General features: G+C 39.8%; 2 protein-coding genes across 3 annotated transcripts; both read left to right on the top strand.

Annotated features, from left to right (window-relative positions):
* The first annotated feature begins 21 nt into the window (after window positions 1-21).
* tfip11 (tuftelin interacting protein 11) lies at window positions 22-5,277 on the top strand. Of its 2 annotated transcripts, none has more exons than XM_017413620.3 (15): window positions 22-149; window positions 670-877; window positions 971-1,145; window positions 1,245-1,401; window positions 1,507-1,634; window positions 1,747-1,908; window positions 2,450-2,641; window positions 2,792-2,971; window positions 3,088-3,222; window positions 3,312-3,415; window positions 3,545-3,713; window positions 3,796-4,039; window positions 4,175-4,317; window positions 4,456-4,621; window positions 4,771-5,277. In XM_017413620.3, the coding sequence occupies exons 2-15, from the start codon at window positions 672-674 to the stop codon at window positions 5,115-5,117; spliced, it is 2,508 nt and encodes an 835-aa protein (XP_017269109.1). In that variant the 5' UTR covers window positions 22-149; window positions 670-671; the 3' UTR covers window positions 5,118-5,277. The 2 variants fall into 2 exon arrangements, with proteins under 2 accessions (XP_017269109.1, XP_017269108.1); XM_017413619.3 differs by having other exon boundaries at window positions 111-235.
* Window positions 5,278-5,560: 283 nt separating this feature from the next.
* Window positions 5,561-13,383, top strand: thoc5 (THO complex 5). The gene is made up of 20 exons (XM_017413661.3): window positions 5,561-5,688; window positions 5,928-6,032; window positions 6,940-7,083; window positions 7,464-7,577; window positions 7,771-7,868; window positions 8,078-8,224; window positions 8,331-8,445; window positions 8,625-8,757; window positions 8,865-8,942; window positions 9,041-9,084; window positions 9,952-10,051; window positions 10,830-10,938; window positions 11,022-11,123; window positions 11,216-11,312; window positions 11,393-11,504; window positions 11,590-11,693; window positions 12,529-12,616; window positions 12,694-12,809; window positions 12,931-13,121; window positions 13,223-13,383. The coding sequence occupies exons 2-20, from the start codon at window positions 5,934-5,936 to the stop codon at window positions 13,284-13,286; spliced, it is 2,055 nt and encodes a 684-aa protein (XP_017269150.1). The 5' UTR covers window positions 5,561-5,688; window positions 5,928-5,933; the 3' UTR covers window positions 13,287-13,383.
* The last annotated feature ends 779 nt before the right edge of the window (window positions 13,384-14,162 follow it).

Genomic DNA, 14,162 nt, shown 5'->3' with positions numbered 1-14,162 from the left:
CTTATAGACACAGCGGATACTTTTTAGGATTTAATCTGTGTTGAATAAATATTAAATGTTCCAGTTTCCGGTGAAAATTATTTTTGTGTACAAATTTTGATGCAACACCATCAAACCGGAAGTACTTTCTCGTACGTTACACCAAAAAGGTACGTTCGCTGAAGAGTTATGTCTAATTACCACCTTAAAAATATGCGCTGTTGATTTCTAAGGAAGATAATAATGTTTATTTTCGGTAAGTTAGCTAAAATTAAATACGTCACATTACGTAGAAAGGAAATTACCAAATGTATCCTTTATTTTTTAGGTCAAAATGTTCGCTTTTGCTAACTGTTAGCTTCTGTTGCGTAGGTCTGTTGTTTAGTGTTTATTTTTCAACTTTCCCTAACCAGCAACTATTTTTATTATTGCATGTTTAACTTGTTTTTTGTCTTTTAGTTTAAATTCATCTAAAAATAATTAAACCGTAATAATTATTGTCTTTCCCGACCAAGCTATAAGTAACTAAAGATCTAAGTTTCATTATCAGAAACAAGCTGTATGTTCAAGTTTTTTCTGCAAAACTTTAAGTCTAAATGTATGTGTCTTATACATTAGATTGGTGCCTTTTAATTATTTCTACATCGCAGTTCTAAATCAAAACAATATGTTTTTATTTCTGTTTTACAGAGATGTCAATGTCCCATCTTTACGGGCGGAGGGAGGAGGAAGAGGAAGGTGTGGAGGTAGAGAGCTTTGAGGTGACAGACTGGGATCTGGCCAATGAGTTCAACCCGGACCGTCGCAGATTCAGGCAGACTAAGGAACAGGCAACTTACGGGATCTGGGCCGAGAGGGATTCAGATGAAGACGAGAGGCCCAGCTTTGGTGGCAAGAAGTAAAACATGAGCTTGTTTTTGTCCCAAAATCCATTTCTAACCTTAACTACCAACAAAAGACTGAGCTAAATGTCTGTCGTTTTCTCTTTTAGGTCTAAAGACTACACTGTTCCAGTGAGCTTTGTGAGTGGTGGTTTGCGTAAGACTGCAGCTGAGGAGAAACAGCTGGAAAAAGAAGGAGGCTCAGACGACTCTGATGATGATGATGATGATTCTGCTGCACCTCCTCCTCCTTCCCGTGTGACTGCGCCTAGAAAACTCCAGATGGTAATTTTATTTCCATGCAAATTTTGCCCACTGCTGTGTAATCTTTGAAAGAAACTTATTGAAACAATAATATGGCATATCAATAACATGTGTTGATAGGGTAATTTCCGTGGGCATCAGTCCCAGAGGTTTGCTGGTGGTGTACAGTCTGGACAGGGTATCGGCAGCTGGGAGAAACACACAAAAGGGATTGGACAAAAACTTCTGCAGAAAATGGGCTACCAACCTGGAAAAGGCTTGGGCAAGAATGCTCAAGGTGGGTGCAATGGATAAAAATAGCTTATTTATTTGTTAGAAATGTTGTAAATCATTTGCATCGCAAAGGGAATCTGATGGCGTTTGATATGATTCACCGCTGCAGGTATTATAAACCCAATTGAGGCAAAGGTTCGTAAAGGTAAAGGAGCAGTCGGTGCTTATGGCAATGAGCGAACTCAGCAGAGTCTTCAGGACTTTCCTGTGGTTGATTCAGATGAAGAGGAAGAAAAGGTATGGGGCTGATAAAATTATCTTTGGCTCTTTTTTAGATTTGTGGTTGATTTTGTAGCTCTAATGCTAATTTAGTTATAAAGTCATAACATTTTTATATGTCTTGGTGTAGGAATTTCAAAAGGAACTTGGCCAGTGGCGTAAAGATCCGGCTGGTTCTGCAGTGAAAAAGAAACCTAAGTACTCCTTCAAAACTGTTGATGAGCTGAAGGCAAAAGGTAAAATGGCAAATCGAAGCACACCGGCATCTGCAGGGGAGCTGGCACAGGTTAAGGTAGGTTTAAATTTTGCTCTTTTGCTTTTTTAAATCTAATTCATAAAAATAATGTATAACAAACATATGTAATGTTGAAGTTTTAGCAATTGAAGTAAGTTTTAGAGACATTCATGCTCCTCAATAAGTAGTGCTTGTTACAGAACATAGTAACTTTTTCAGGCATCATGGAGTATGTCTACTTTCAAACCCCTCTGATTAGTTTCATTGATGTGCAGACACAACCTGCTTCTCACTGCCTCCAACTGTCTGGTAATAATCTGTAATCTAGTGACTGGTTTGGCTCATGCACTAATTTTACTGTGATCCTTGATGAGGATAGCAGAAACTATGTGACAGTGTACAAATGCTGCTGATCCATTTAGGGTTATCCTAATACACATCAATACAGAGAATTAGGGTCCAAATGATGAGTATAATCCACTATACCACCGCCATCAACTCAAAATCATTTGTTTATATATTTTTTGTACACATGAAAGCGCATTAATGCGTGCTTTGCTTTGTAATCTATGTTGCACCATATTTCTCTTGTTTTTAGGTAATAGATATGACTGGAAGAGAGCAGAAGGTGTACTACAGTTACAGTCAAATGTCCAACAAACACAGTGTTCCTGATGAAGCTCCTCCAAGCTTGTCCTCTCGAGATCAGAAGGGAGCTAGCTTTGCTCTCCCTGAGCTTGAGCATAACCTGCAGCTTCTGATAGACCTCACAGAACAGGACATTTTACAGGTAAGAGAGAACAGGAGGGTATTTGGCAACAACTGTAACTGAACACTGTCTATATTTATAGATCAAGAAGTTTGTTTTAAGATTTGTCTGTGTCTAGACAGTTTCTAAGCTTTCTTTTTTTCTTTTTTTTTCTCCTTGCATCTTTTGTAGTCTGCCAGACGTTTGCAGCATGAAAACGATGTAGTGGTTTCTCTGAGCCACGAGTCCCAAGCTTTGCAGGGCAGACTGGAGGCAGAGCAAAAGGCCATCCAAAGAATGGAAGCTGTGTTGGCATTAGTGGAGCGTTTCCCCTCTGAGGAGACAGCACCTGGAGAAGGACCAACCCTACAGGTTTGTGTTACAGCAAACACACACTGACTAGCTACAGTCAGCTGGCTGTTCTTGTTCAGTACCTCCGGCTCTATTTTTGTAAATTGTACGGCTAATTTTAGTGCTCTTCTGTTCAGGAGTGTGCTCAAATCTTTGAGACATTACAAACTGATTATTATGAAGAATATAAAACGATGGGGTTGGCAGACCTGGCTGTGTCTGTTGTTCATCCGCTGCTTAAAGAGAAACTTTTCTCATGGGACCCTTTGAAGGTATTTTTTTTACAAGTGGAAGAAACCATTTGTTTTTAATAAATTATAATACTTGAGCTAGTACTGAGGCATTTTTCGGATCATTTCAGGACAGCACTTATTGTCTGGAAGATATTGGTCTGTGGAGAGCCATCCTTGAATCCAGAGACATGCACTCGAGTGGTCCACACTCAGATATGGATCCTTACCACAGGTATTTTAAACACACCGACACATAATAAACAGTGCTTTTGTATTTATGTGGATACTTCCTCTTCTAAAACAGCTTAGTTTTAGTTACATGAGTTTTTAAAGTGTATTTTTTTTCTCCTAATTGATTCAGACTGTTATGGGAGGTGTGGATCCCAGTGATGCGGTCTTGTGTGTCAGGCTGGCAGCCTCGAATGGTCGGGCCAATGGTGGACTGTGTGGAAATGTGGGCTCCTCTTCTGCCCGCGTGGATCCTGGATCACTTGATGGAGCAGATTATTTTACCCAGACTACAGCGAGAGGCAAGACTCGTACGATCACACGAAGACAGTCTTATAATCACTATTACATTTAAGCATCTTGTTTTATTTGATTTTCCAACAGGTTGATAGCTGGAACCCTCTAACCGACACGGTGCCTATTCATTCCTGGATCCACCCCTGGCTGCCTCTGCTCCAGTCGCGTCTCGAGCCTCTTTACCCACCAATTAGGAGCAAACTGTCCAACGCTTTGCAGCGGTGGCATCCCAGCGACGCGTCAGCCCGCCTCATTCTTCAGCCGTGGAAAAATGTTTTCACAGCTGGTGCATGGGAGGCATTCATGGTGAAAAACATCATCCCCAAACTAGGTAGCAATCCCCTTTGTGTATGACAAATCAATAGATGAAAATGTCTCTTCCTTTTCTCTCTCCGCTTTATGTCACTTCCTTTTATTAAATATCCCCAATCTGCTTTCATATCATGACTTTTGTTTCCCACTGTAGCATTATGCCTGGAAGAACTGGTTATCAACCCTCACCAGCAGCAGATGGAGCCATTTCACTGGGTGATAGACTGGGAGGGCATGTTGTCCCCCTCTAGCCTAGTTTCCCTGCTGGACAAAAACTTCTTCACAAAATGGCTGCAGGTCAGTGAAAGTTCATACACGGTATCTCAAACCGAGACTTGATGGTTATTAAACTATAGCTTCAGTTGCTTGGTGTGTATCATTTAGTTTTAATAGTTTTGTAATATAACTGTGTCTGCATTATGTTGTTGATTACAGGTTCTGTGTTCATGGCTGAGCAATAGTCCAAACTATGAAGAAATCACTAAATGGTACCTCGGCTGGAAAAGCATGTTTAGTGACGTTTTGTTGTCACAGCCACTCATCAAGGAGAAATTCAATGAAGCTTTGGACATCATGAACCGTGCAGTGTCTTCTGGCATGGGTTGGTATTGTCTTTCTTTTTGAATATTACATAAACAGAAAAATATGGTGGGAGAAATGATACAGTACATGATAACAAAGCATCAGAGCGAGTTTTCTCTACAACTCAAAACCATATTGTAACAATCACTATTTTCTTTGTATTTACAGGTGGTTATATGCAGCCTGGTGCAAGAGAGAATATTGCGTATCTCACCCAGACAGAAAGACGGAAGGACTTTCAGTATGAAGCGCTGCAGGAGCGCAGGGATGCTGAGAGTGTGGCTCACAGGGGCATCAGTGCTGGTGTGCCAACTAACTTTAAGGATCTCATTCAGACCAAAGCAGAGGAGAACAATATTGTCTTCATGCCCTTAGTGGGCAAACGGCACGAGGGGAAACAGTTGTACACATTTGGGCGTATCGTTATCTTCATAGACAGGGGCGTAGTGTTTGTGCAAGGAGAGAAGACCTGGGTTCCCACTTCTTTGCAGAGTCTGATAGATATGGCAAAGTGAGCTCAGACATACTGATCATTCATTCTGCCAGGTCTGAGGAGATTTAATAAAAGAGTAGAGCAACTGTTTCTTTTATGTAATTTCTGTTTTTGTATGGGTTGTTCTGTGCTTTGTCAATTTTAAAAACTGTCAAGCTGTGAATAAATCGTTTTCAAAGTTTTGTTGTCTTTGTTTTTTTTTAGAGCTCAAGAGAAAATAAAGCTTTCTGTTTGTGATGGATGGGTTTTCAAAGAGAGCTGCATGTTTTTTTGCAATTACATTATTAGGAATTAACATAGCATTTATTTACAAAAAATGGAGGATTATTGTTTGTGTAAACTGTAAACAGTGACTATTTGTCAGTTTAGCATTTTAAAGTATATATTTTTTTCTTTGTATATTTTAACAAACTCAATCTTGGAAAGGAAAAAGAATAGGCGGCGTTAACTCCTTAAGCTCCCATCCAAGTTTTTTTGGCTCGACTGGGCTTCCGTAAGACGGCAGTCGCCGCTTTGTAGCCTGGGAACCACAAAAGACCATTTGGTGTGTGTATGTTACATTACAAGTAGGGACGTAATTTGACACCAGAACGGTATGTGGATCTTTTAGGTACTTTATAAACACAATGAGTGCACAATAGCTTTGAAATGTGAAATTATAACGATATATATATATGTCCCTGTTAGCCGACAAGCTAACGGCTGTTAGCCACTAGCTCAGGCTACACAGGAGTGCTCAGATTAGACTGTGCTAACATGTGCCGCTGTCACTAAAGTGAGTTTTGTTTTAAATGTGCTTTTATCCCATATTAAATACCTGTTTTACACCCAGATCTCCATGTCATCCGACGCTCTAAAGAAGCGGAAATCGAAGGTCCTCCGCACTGAAGGAGGAACCCCGGAGGTGAAGAGAGGTCGCGGAGATGCGGACCCACAGGTAGCCATTAAAGTCCAGCCTTACCTCGATCATCAGCTGTACATTCAATAGATAACATCCACACTTCTGTGAAGATCTGAGTTCACTGCCAAGACGCGTAACTCTGAAAAAAAAGATGTTTCCAGATTATATATAGTTTCAGATTGCAACTCTTTACAAAATGGTTTGGACCACAGAGTATGGATACTTTATCTTTCGTGGCAAATTAAAAGTCTTTATGTAAAAGTTATAGTCTTGCTCATTGTACTTTCATTGTACATTATTTTATGCATTCTGAGTTATATGTCACCAACCACCAAGTAGGTACCAGTTTAGGATGATGAAACCATGAATTATCAGCCTCAGTTTGCAACTTGAATTTAATTGTGGATTTTGGAGGAAAAGGTTCACTCAAACACTCATCTACAGCAGACATCAGTGTGGAAAAAGTACAATATAAAATTTAAAGCAAACAGTTACAATTTATGTAATATAATTAAATGATTTAAGCCTCTTTTCTGCCCAGGTTTAGTTGTAGATTAGTGCCATTATTAGGACATTCATTGCCACCTTTTTGGTACAGTCAAATCAAACAGTTTTATCGGATTATAAAACTCAGAAATATCTGCAAGAGTGATAAGGTGTATGGCTTTAAACCTTTTATCCATCAAGTTAATAGATGCTCAGTAAAATAGAGATGATTGCATATTGTAAGTGAAGTTCCTTTAAATAAACAGTCCATACTATCACTACTAACCATAGCAGAGAAGGGTACAAACCTTGTAAATGGTAATGAAAATAATTACAATAATAAAAAACATAGCTCAATGTGTGATCATTTTATTGGGACTGTGGAGACTAACAGTAAAGTGATGTACTGTATAGGCCTTTATTTTCTGTTAATAATTATTTTTCTAATAACACACAGGATGTTCGTGTCTACAACGAGGAGGTGGAGCTGGACAGCAAAGACCCTGCGCAGGATTACGCTCAGTACAAAGAATCGTGTGAGAGTTTGGCCAAACTCATGAGTGAGATCCAGGAGCTGAAAGCCAGTGGAGCCAAGGAGGGGGTAATAAAAAACCTTATTTAGAGCAATGCATCCCAACATTGTGTTTTGTCTACATTACAGTGGAAAAAAATAAGTTTTCACACATTTGCACCAGGCATGCTCTGAAGAAAGTGCAGAATAATTGACCTTCTTTGCACTTTCTGCTCACAGTTGAACTTGACTGTCAGGTTTTCTGCTGAAGCTGCGTTCTTACAGTTAGAAATCCCAGAACAGGGATCAATCTCTGCAAGATCTCTAAAGCGAATGCTGCAGATATTTGCTTTCTCACGTGCCAGCACTATGGGACATATCTAGAAAATCGAAGACCTACAGTACAGTGCATATAAAATGACTATAAATATCTGTATGCATATAATTTATAAGTATGTTTCTTTTTTAAGAGCACGGAGGTCGAGCAAAAACGTATGCAGAGCTGCATCCTCTTCATGAATCTGAAAAAACTCAACCGTTTGGCTCATATGCGACTGAAGAGAGGCAGAGACCAAACACATGAGGTAATTCTCACACAGATCAGTAACACTATTATTCTTTAAGCATTAAAAAAAACAAAGTTTTAGTTAGATGAGTTAATTTTTTTCTCTTAATTGATCCAGTTTGTTTTGTTTTTTTTTGCAATGTGTTTCTCAAACGTTTTTTTCCCCAACAAGCATAACATGATTTTTATTTTTTATTTGTTTTCTTTCCCAGGCGAAACAGAAAGTTGACGTGCTTCACCTTCAGCTGCAAAACCTGCTCTATGAAGTTATGCATCTTCAGAAGGAGATCAGCAAATGTCTGGAGTTCAAGTTAGTATGAAAGATCTAAAAGGATCTTTGTCTACAATTACTGAAATCACTCCAGTAAACGTCTCAATATTTGAATCAAAAATAAAAACAGATAACACTTGAAGGAATACTTGGCTATTTAACGTTTTAGGTCTAACATTCACAGCTCATATTGAGATAATTAGAAATGTATCTTGTATGTGTAAATAACTTCTGGTTTGTTGCTTAAGGTCCAAACATGAGGAAATTAACTTGGTGAGTGAAGAAGAGTTTTACCAGGACGCCCCGACGGAAATCTCCAGGCCTCAGCACACAAAAAACGATCCCCACCAGCTCACGTTGGCACGGCTGGACTGGGAGCTTGAACAGAGGAAAAGGTACAAAAACAGGAAGACAGAATTAAAGACTATTGTACCTAATTGTTGTTGTTTGCTGTCGTTTTTGTTGCTCAAAGAGCAGGTAAAAGTTTGTGGTTGTTTACAGGCTGGCAGAGAAATACAAGGACTCCCAGGCCACAAAGGAGAAAATTCAGAAGAGCATTGAAGTGAAGAAGGAGCATCTGAGGAGCTTGCAACCAGGTCTTAATGCTATTATGCAGGTAAAAGTTGAATTTAAATTTTTTTTTTTTTTTAAAAAAGGTGTTTATTTTTTACTTTGAGCTAGATGAATTGAGTTGTTTGAAAATGTTTGATTTGTATTTAGAAATAAAAGTTTGCTGGTGTCATTCCTGGCTGAGGCGAAAGGTTAACACCCCTTCCCAACGCTGTATTTTCACAGGCGTCTCTCCCAGTGCAGGAGTATCTGTCCATGCCGTTTGAACAGACCCAGAAACAGGCCGAGGTCGCCCGCCACCTGCCTCCACCTCTTTATGTGCTGTTTGTTCAAGCAAACGCTTACAGCCAAGCCTGCGGTAAGTAATTGTGACAGTATATGCTATGGCTGAAAAAGAGAACGATGAGCTTGCTCATATAAGATGCAAGTTCTGTTCGTTATTGGTTTGTTTTCTTTTCATTTCAGACAAGAACCTGAGTGTGTCAATCAATGGGGATGTAGATGAGGCCAAAGCACTGTCCAAACCTCCCGATGATTCTCAGGGTACATATGATGCTGTATATGTTGTCTGTGCATATGACATATAAGCTCCATATCTTAGTTAACTCAGTTCTTGTTGTTTGTGTTCTGCTTTCTACCAGATGATGAGAGTGACTCAGATGCAGAAGAAGAACAAGAGAAAACCGTAAGTCATAGGCGCCGCACACACACACCATCACACCTGCAAGGTCAGGGAGTTCAGTCGTTTCTAAATATACGCGTCTTTGCACTGGACACACAAACCGCCCCTGAAGCCTCACCTTCCACACACTGTGGTCTGGGGGAATGGAGGCTGGCAGCTATCGATCGATCGCTGCATCCGGAGGCCAGTGGGGGGGGGTTCTGGGAAATATTTACCAAGACTGAGGGAGGTGACTGTAACCTGAGTCCATCTGGGATGTGCACACTCAGCAGAAAACCAGAGTTTGCCTTTTCTTATTATATTATCAGAATAATGTCTGTCGGGATGCATCTGTGCTTCTGAAGTCAAAACGTGTTTTATAAATTACAAACATAGGGAGAGAAAAACAGTTTTGTGCTCAGTTTCTGTATGATGGTGTATTATTTTCCATGGTAGCTTATATAAACGGTTTTCTTTATCAGCCTTTTACCAACAACAGTTCTTTTATTTATTTTTATTATTCATTTTAGTTTGTAAATGCAGAAGGTTATTAATCTTAAGATCTCATCTTGAAAAATCGAGCGTTGATTTCTCGAAGTAGTGCAGTTTTGAATAGAATTGTCATGTTTTGAGTAAATTTAGAATATTTCTGTGATTGTACCACTTCTGATCAGATACGAAGCAGAACAACCAAAAGCTTGTGTTGCCGCTCAGGAGACTAATGCAGATGAAGCTTATAGTTACTGTATTTGGGATTTTTAAGACTGTAATACATATTCATGTTCATGTTCATGTTAATCGTGTTTGATTTATCATTGTGTTTAAAAATGTTTAGCCTTTTTTTATCTGTTCATTTTCTCACATTGCTGTTTTTCATTGTGTGTTTAACAGAAGAGAAGGCGACCGACCACAGGCGGCCAGCTGGATGATAAAAGACGAGAGATGATAAAAAGGCACCCCCTGTCCCTGTGCGTGGACCTTAAGTGTAAAGGTAACTCATTATTTATGCATTTTTTTTAAAGTCGACACAAATTAAGGGCACGGTTTTTCTTCAGACAGAAACATTGTTTGTTTTTACTCAGCATGTACTTTCATATTTACATCCCCTTTTGTCTTGCATACTTGTAACATGAGCATGTATACACTGTGTGGTAACTCTACACCTACACAGAGTGTGTGGGGAATAAAAGTGTGACCCACTCTGCTATGACATGACACTTATTGACCCTCGTGGTCCCTCTGCTGGCAACAAAAGGAATCTGGTGACAGATTATGGGGAGATCTGCATTGCAGGCGTAACGCTACCTAAAGTGAGAGCAGGGAGGGCGAGGAGCCGAGGGGAGGGAGACACTAGCAGCATCGTAGGTCTGCAGCACCTACAGAATCTTGGAATACGAGCAGTCTCTCTCTGACTTTTGTTTCTGCTGCTCTCTCTGTTCAATTTTTTAGACTGCTGCCAGCTGCAGCACTCTTTTTAGTGCAGTAAAAGCAAAAAGTGAGCGGTGTAGGTGTGAGTGAGTGACAGCGTGTCACTGGGTTCACTGTTACTGCAGAGACTGGAGCTTGAACGATGACCATCAGCGTTATACGTGCTCCCTCGGTGCTGCTAGCTGCCATCCTGACCGCTCCCAGTTATTGCTCTCAAACACATTGCAGTGTAAAGTAAACCCAGGAGGACTATCAGTGGAACGATTAATAAAAAGGATGGTAGAGAGAGTATAAAGACCGCAGTGGTACTTATCAGCATGCATTCTCCTCTGTCTCCACAGACGGCAGCACTCTTCATCTGTTCTTCTACTACCTGATGAATCTGAACATTATGACGGTCAAGACCAAAGTCTCCACCTCCACTGACCTCAGCATGGCCATCAGCGCTGGGTGTGTGGATGGACACAAGATGTTTAACATTTTCTGTCTTTTATGAGCCCCCCAAAAAGTCTAATGATGTTTTCTTTTTACAGAGAGCTTCTTAAATCAGACACTCTCCTTAGCTGTCTCTACAGCAGCGACCAGGGAAGAGAAACGCCCAATCCAGCCAATCGCTACCAGTTTGATAAAGTTGGGTAAGTATGTTAAATAATCCAAGGAAATTTAAAGGTGTACACCGAAACACATCATTGAATATAACAAATTCAACCTATAATTTCCCTTTTAGGATTGTTTCCTTTGCTGATTATGTGGAGGACCTGGGATATCCCTATATGTGGGTTCAGAATCTCGGAGGACTCCATTTTCCTGGTGAAACTTCGGAGGTGTGTGTTGCCATCGAGATGTGTCCCAGTAGAGCTCAGTTACATCTATACATTCCTGCCATATGCTGATGTCTTTCCAGGGCATGCTTGTGGGAAGTTCTCTGAGTGCCAGCCACATGGAGAGCACCATGAAGCTGCTGAGGGGACGAGTCCAGTCCCGCTTGGCTCTGCACAAACAGTTTGCCTCCTTAGGTGGGATATTTACCACCTGTGCATGTCAGCTACTTCTACTTTGCTAATCAGTTTAGAGGAAATTGATGGTTTTTCTGCCCTCCAGAACACAGCATCGTTCCCATCTCCAGTGAGTGCCAGAACCTCTTTCCTGCCAAGATCATCTCCCGTTTAACGCGTTGGACCACCATCAGTCACCAGGAGTTCATGGTAGAGTTTTAAACATTATGTATTCATCAGAAATACACACTAATCCTGTAGAACCCAATATATAGGACTCTAAAGATAAAGAAATGTTAAGCAAATATGGGGAATGTCCTCATAGTTTTTTTTTGTTACCACAACAAAGAAATAATTAAGTGTAACAGTTAATTCTGGCCTACGTCAACATAATCTATTAGGGCTAGTTTAAATTATTATTATTGTTGTTACTGCCTCTAAGACTGGTCTCTGGTTTATTTTAATGGGTTGGGTATTATTAAAATAAAATGTGTTTACTTTTTTGAATTAATTTAATAATTAACAATTGGTTTTAACCCAATTTTCTTCTTTTTCATAAGAATATATTTGCTTGAATTCATTCTATAAACACTTAAGTAAAACAAAATAATTTTATTTGCAGTATGAGCAGAAACAGATCAAAGTGGAAACTGACACAGATAAACTAAGTTGATACAAGCTTAATTAGCTCGTTCAATTTGTAATTCATATTTAACAAATACAGGCAAATCTGAGAACAAACAGCAGTGAAAAAATGGAGTCAGCCTAAAAAAAAAAATTTAACCCTGTTTACCCAGCCCATATCTGTTCTGTTGAAATAACTGAATTGCTTAATTCAAAGAGAGAAAAAAATAAACCCTCTTTTTCATTTAGCGGTTTAATTTCAGTGTTAGATTTTACATACATAAATATGAATAAATCATTTAACAAACCTAATCTCAGTATATTTGTGTTATATCTATGCGTGAAGCATGTTTTGTTTCAGGTCAATCAAACATTTGTCATTATTTTATCTTCTGAGTGTATAATCTCTGCTCCTTTAAAGGATCTGCCTTACACCCGTCATGTAACTGATGCCGGCCTGTCCAAGGAGACAGATCTGTACTTTATGGGAGTCATAGAACGAGGCACCGGTAAATCCAAACACAGGCAACTCAACTCATTTTTATTCATTTTCTTTATTTAACATCACGCCTTTTTTTTCTTTCAGCTCGTCTTCATGCTGCTGTGGTTCTGAGTCCCCGTTACCCAGAGATCTCTCCTCTGTTCTCTGTGTCACTGAACTGGAAGGGAGAGTGCAGCGGACGCACTGACGACAACCTTCGCGTATGAAAATCATTTCAATCAGTGACATACCCAATGTCCCATTTCTTTTTCTAGCCCTGTCTTTTACATGATTATACTTTGGCCTAATATAGATTTTGTTTTCCCCTTTTCTTTTTTGTAGGCCATAGAGAGTGAGGTGAATGTGTTTAAAAATGAGCTACAGGGGCCGCGGCCGGGGCACCAGCTTCTGACCAATCAGATTGCTCGCCTGTGCGTCTGCCTGGACGTGTATTTGGAGACGGAAGGACAAGATGACAGCGTGGAAGGACCTCGCGAGTTTCCTCGTGAAAAGATGTGCCTGCGCACTGTCAGGTATGCAGTTAATGAAAGAAGTTATGCACTTTTTTTATATAAATAAGAATAAAGCACACTGAGTAGATATATTTCTGACTTCTTATTCTGTTTTCATCCAGGGGTCCAAATCGTCTGAAGCCGTTCAAGTACAACCACCCTCAGGGTTTCTTCAGCCACCGTTAAACCTCTGTACACACTTCAGATCGTCTTTGTGACTCTGATACCCAAGATGTCCTTTTTAAAACTTTTGAAAATAAAAACATCTTTGCATTTTCTTGAATTAATGCGTTTCTGTTTTATTTCTGGGACTCATGCGTGCAGATGTTGTTGTGTACGCTGTATTTTTTTTTTGTTTAATCACTTTTCTGTCCTCCCTAACCTCCTCCTCCAGTGCTGCTCTATTTATAGTTTTGGTTTTTCTTGTCGCTGATTGTTATTCCTGTGGTTCAGTGCAGGAGCGAGCTGAGTCATTTCCACAGAGGATCAGGCCCGAGGACTGAAATGTTTTGCGAATTGTGTACAGTTAGCCTTTGACCTCTCGTTTAGTATCATCCTGGTTTCAGTAGCACCGTAATGAGGAGTTATTGACGTTTCTGTCCATCAGGAATGAATATAGTGCAAGTGTCACCGCAGCACAAGTCCAGCAGGATATGAAACACTACAGAGTTTGAATTTATGTAATTACTCTGTCTTTAGTAAGCCCACTGGTGAAGATGATCATGTCATAAATGAGTCGGCTGATTTATATTTGTAGGGTTTGAGAAACTTCTGTTTGATGACAAAGTAAGGCTGAAGGTAATACTTGAGTAAGTGAACTGAAGAGGTTGTAAGGAAGAAAAAAACTTCAATTGGAAGCAGCAGCAGTAAAGTAACTTGTAACTTCTGCTTTTTTTGTGTATTACACTGCAGTTGCTGATCCTAATAAAGCTGACGACGGCAATTCTTCTTTGGCATCACTGGGCAAAATACTATATCAGCCTATTGTTGTGTTAAGGTTGAAGACTGCTGTGTCTCTCTTTTGCATAGTTTGCATGTTTTAGAAACTAGGGGCTGAATGGT

This window comes from Kryptolebias marmoratus, linkage group LG1 (genome assembly GCF_001649575.2).
Source record: "Kryptolebias marmoratus isolate JLee-2015 linkage group LG1, ASM164957v2, whole genome shotgun sequence".
NCBI classification, from domain to species: Eukaryota; Metazoa; Chordata; class Actinopteri; order Cyprinodontiformes; family Rivulidae; genus Kryptolebias; species Kryptolebias marmoratus.
The sequence above is the reverse complement of the archived record's forward strand: the minus strand, read 5'-3'. Positions and strand labels throughout refer to the sequence as shown.

What these genes read in the sequence shown, in the direction of transcription:
- tfip11 (XM_017413619.3), top strand. An exon ending in CTTGGGCAAGAATGCTCAAG is followed by an intron (nt 1,402 to 1,506) that starts GTGGGTGCAATG and finishes TCACCGCTGCAG; the next exon opens with GTATTATAAACCCAATTGAG. An exon ending in CAGAACAGGACATTTTACAG is followed by an intron (nt 2,642 to 2,791) that starts GTAAGAGAGAAC and finishes CATCTTTTGTAG; the next exon opens with TCTGCCAGACGTTTGCAGCA.
- thoc5 (XM_017413661.3), top strand. Translation starts at nt 5,934, where the DNA reads ATGTCATCCGACGCTCTAAAGAAGCGGAAATCGAAGGTCCTCCGCACT. An exon ending in GTCTTAATGCTATTATGCAG is followed by an intron (nt 8,446 to 8,624) that starts GTAAAAGTTGAA and finishes GTATTTTCACAG; the next exon opens with GCGTCTCTCCCAGTGCAGGA. An exon ending in TACCAGTTTGATAAAGTTGG is followed by an intron (nt 11,124 to 11,215) that starts GTAAGTATGTTA and finishes TTTCCCTTTTAG; the next exon opens with GATTGTTTCCTTTGCTGATT.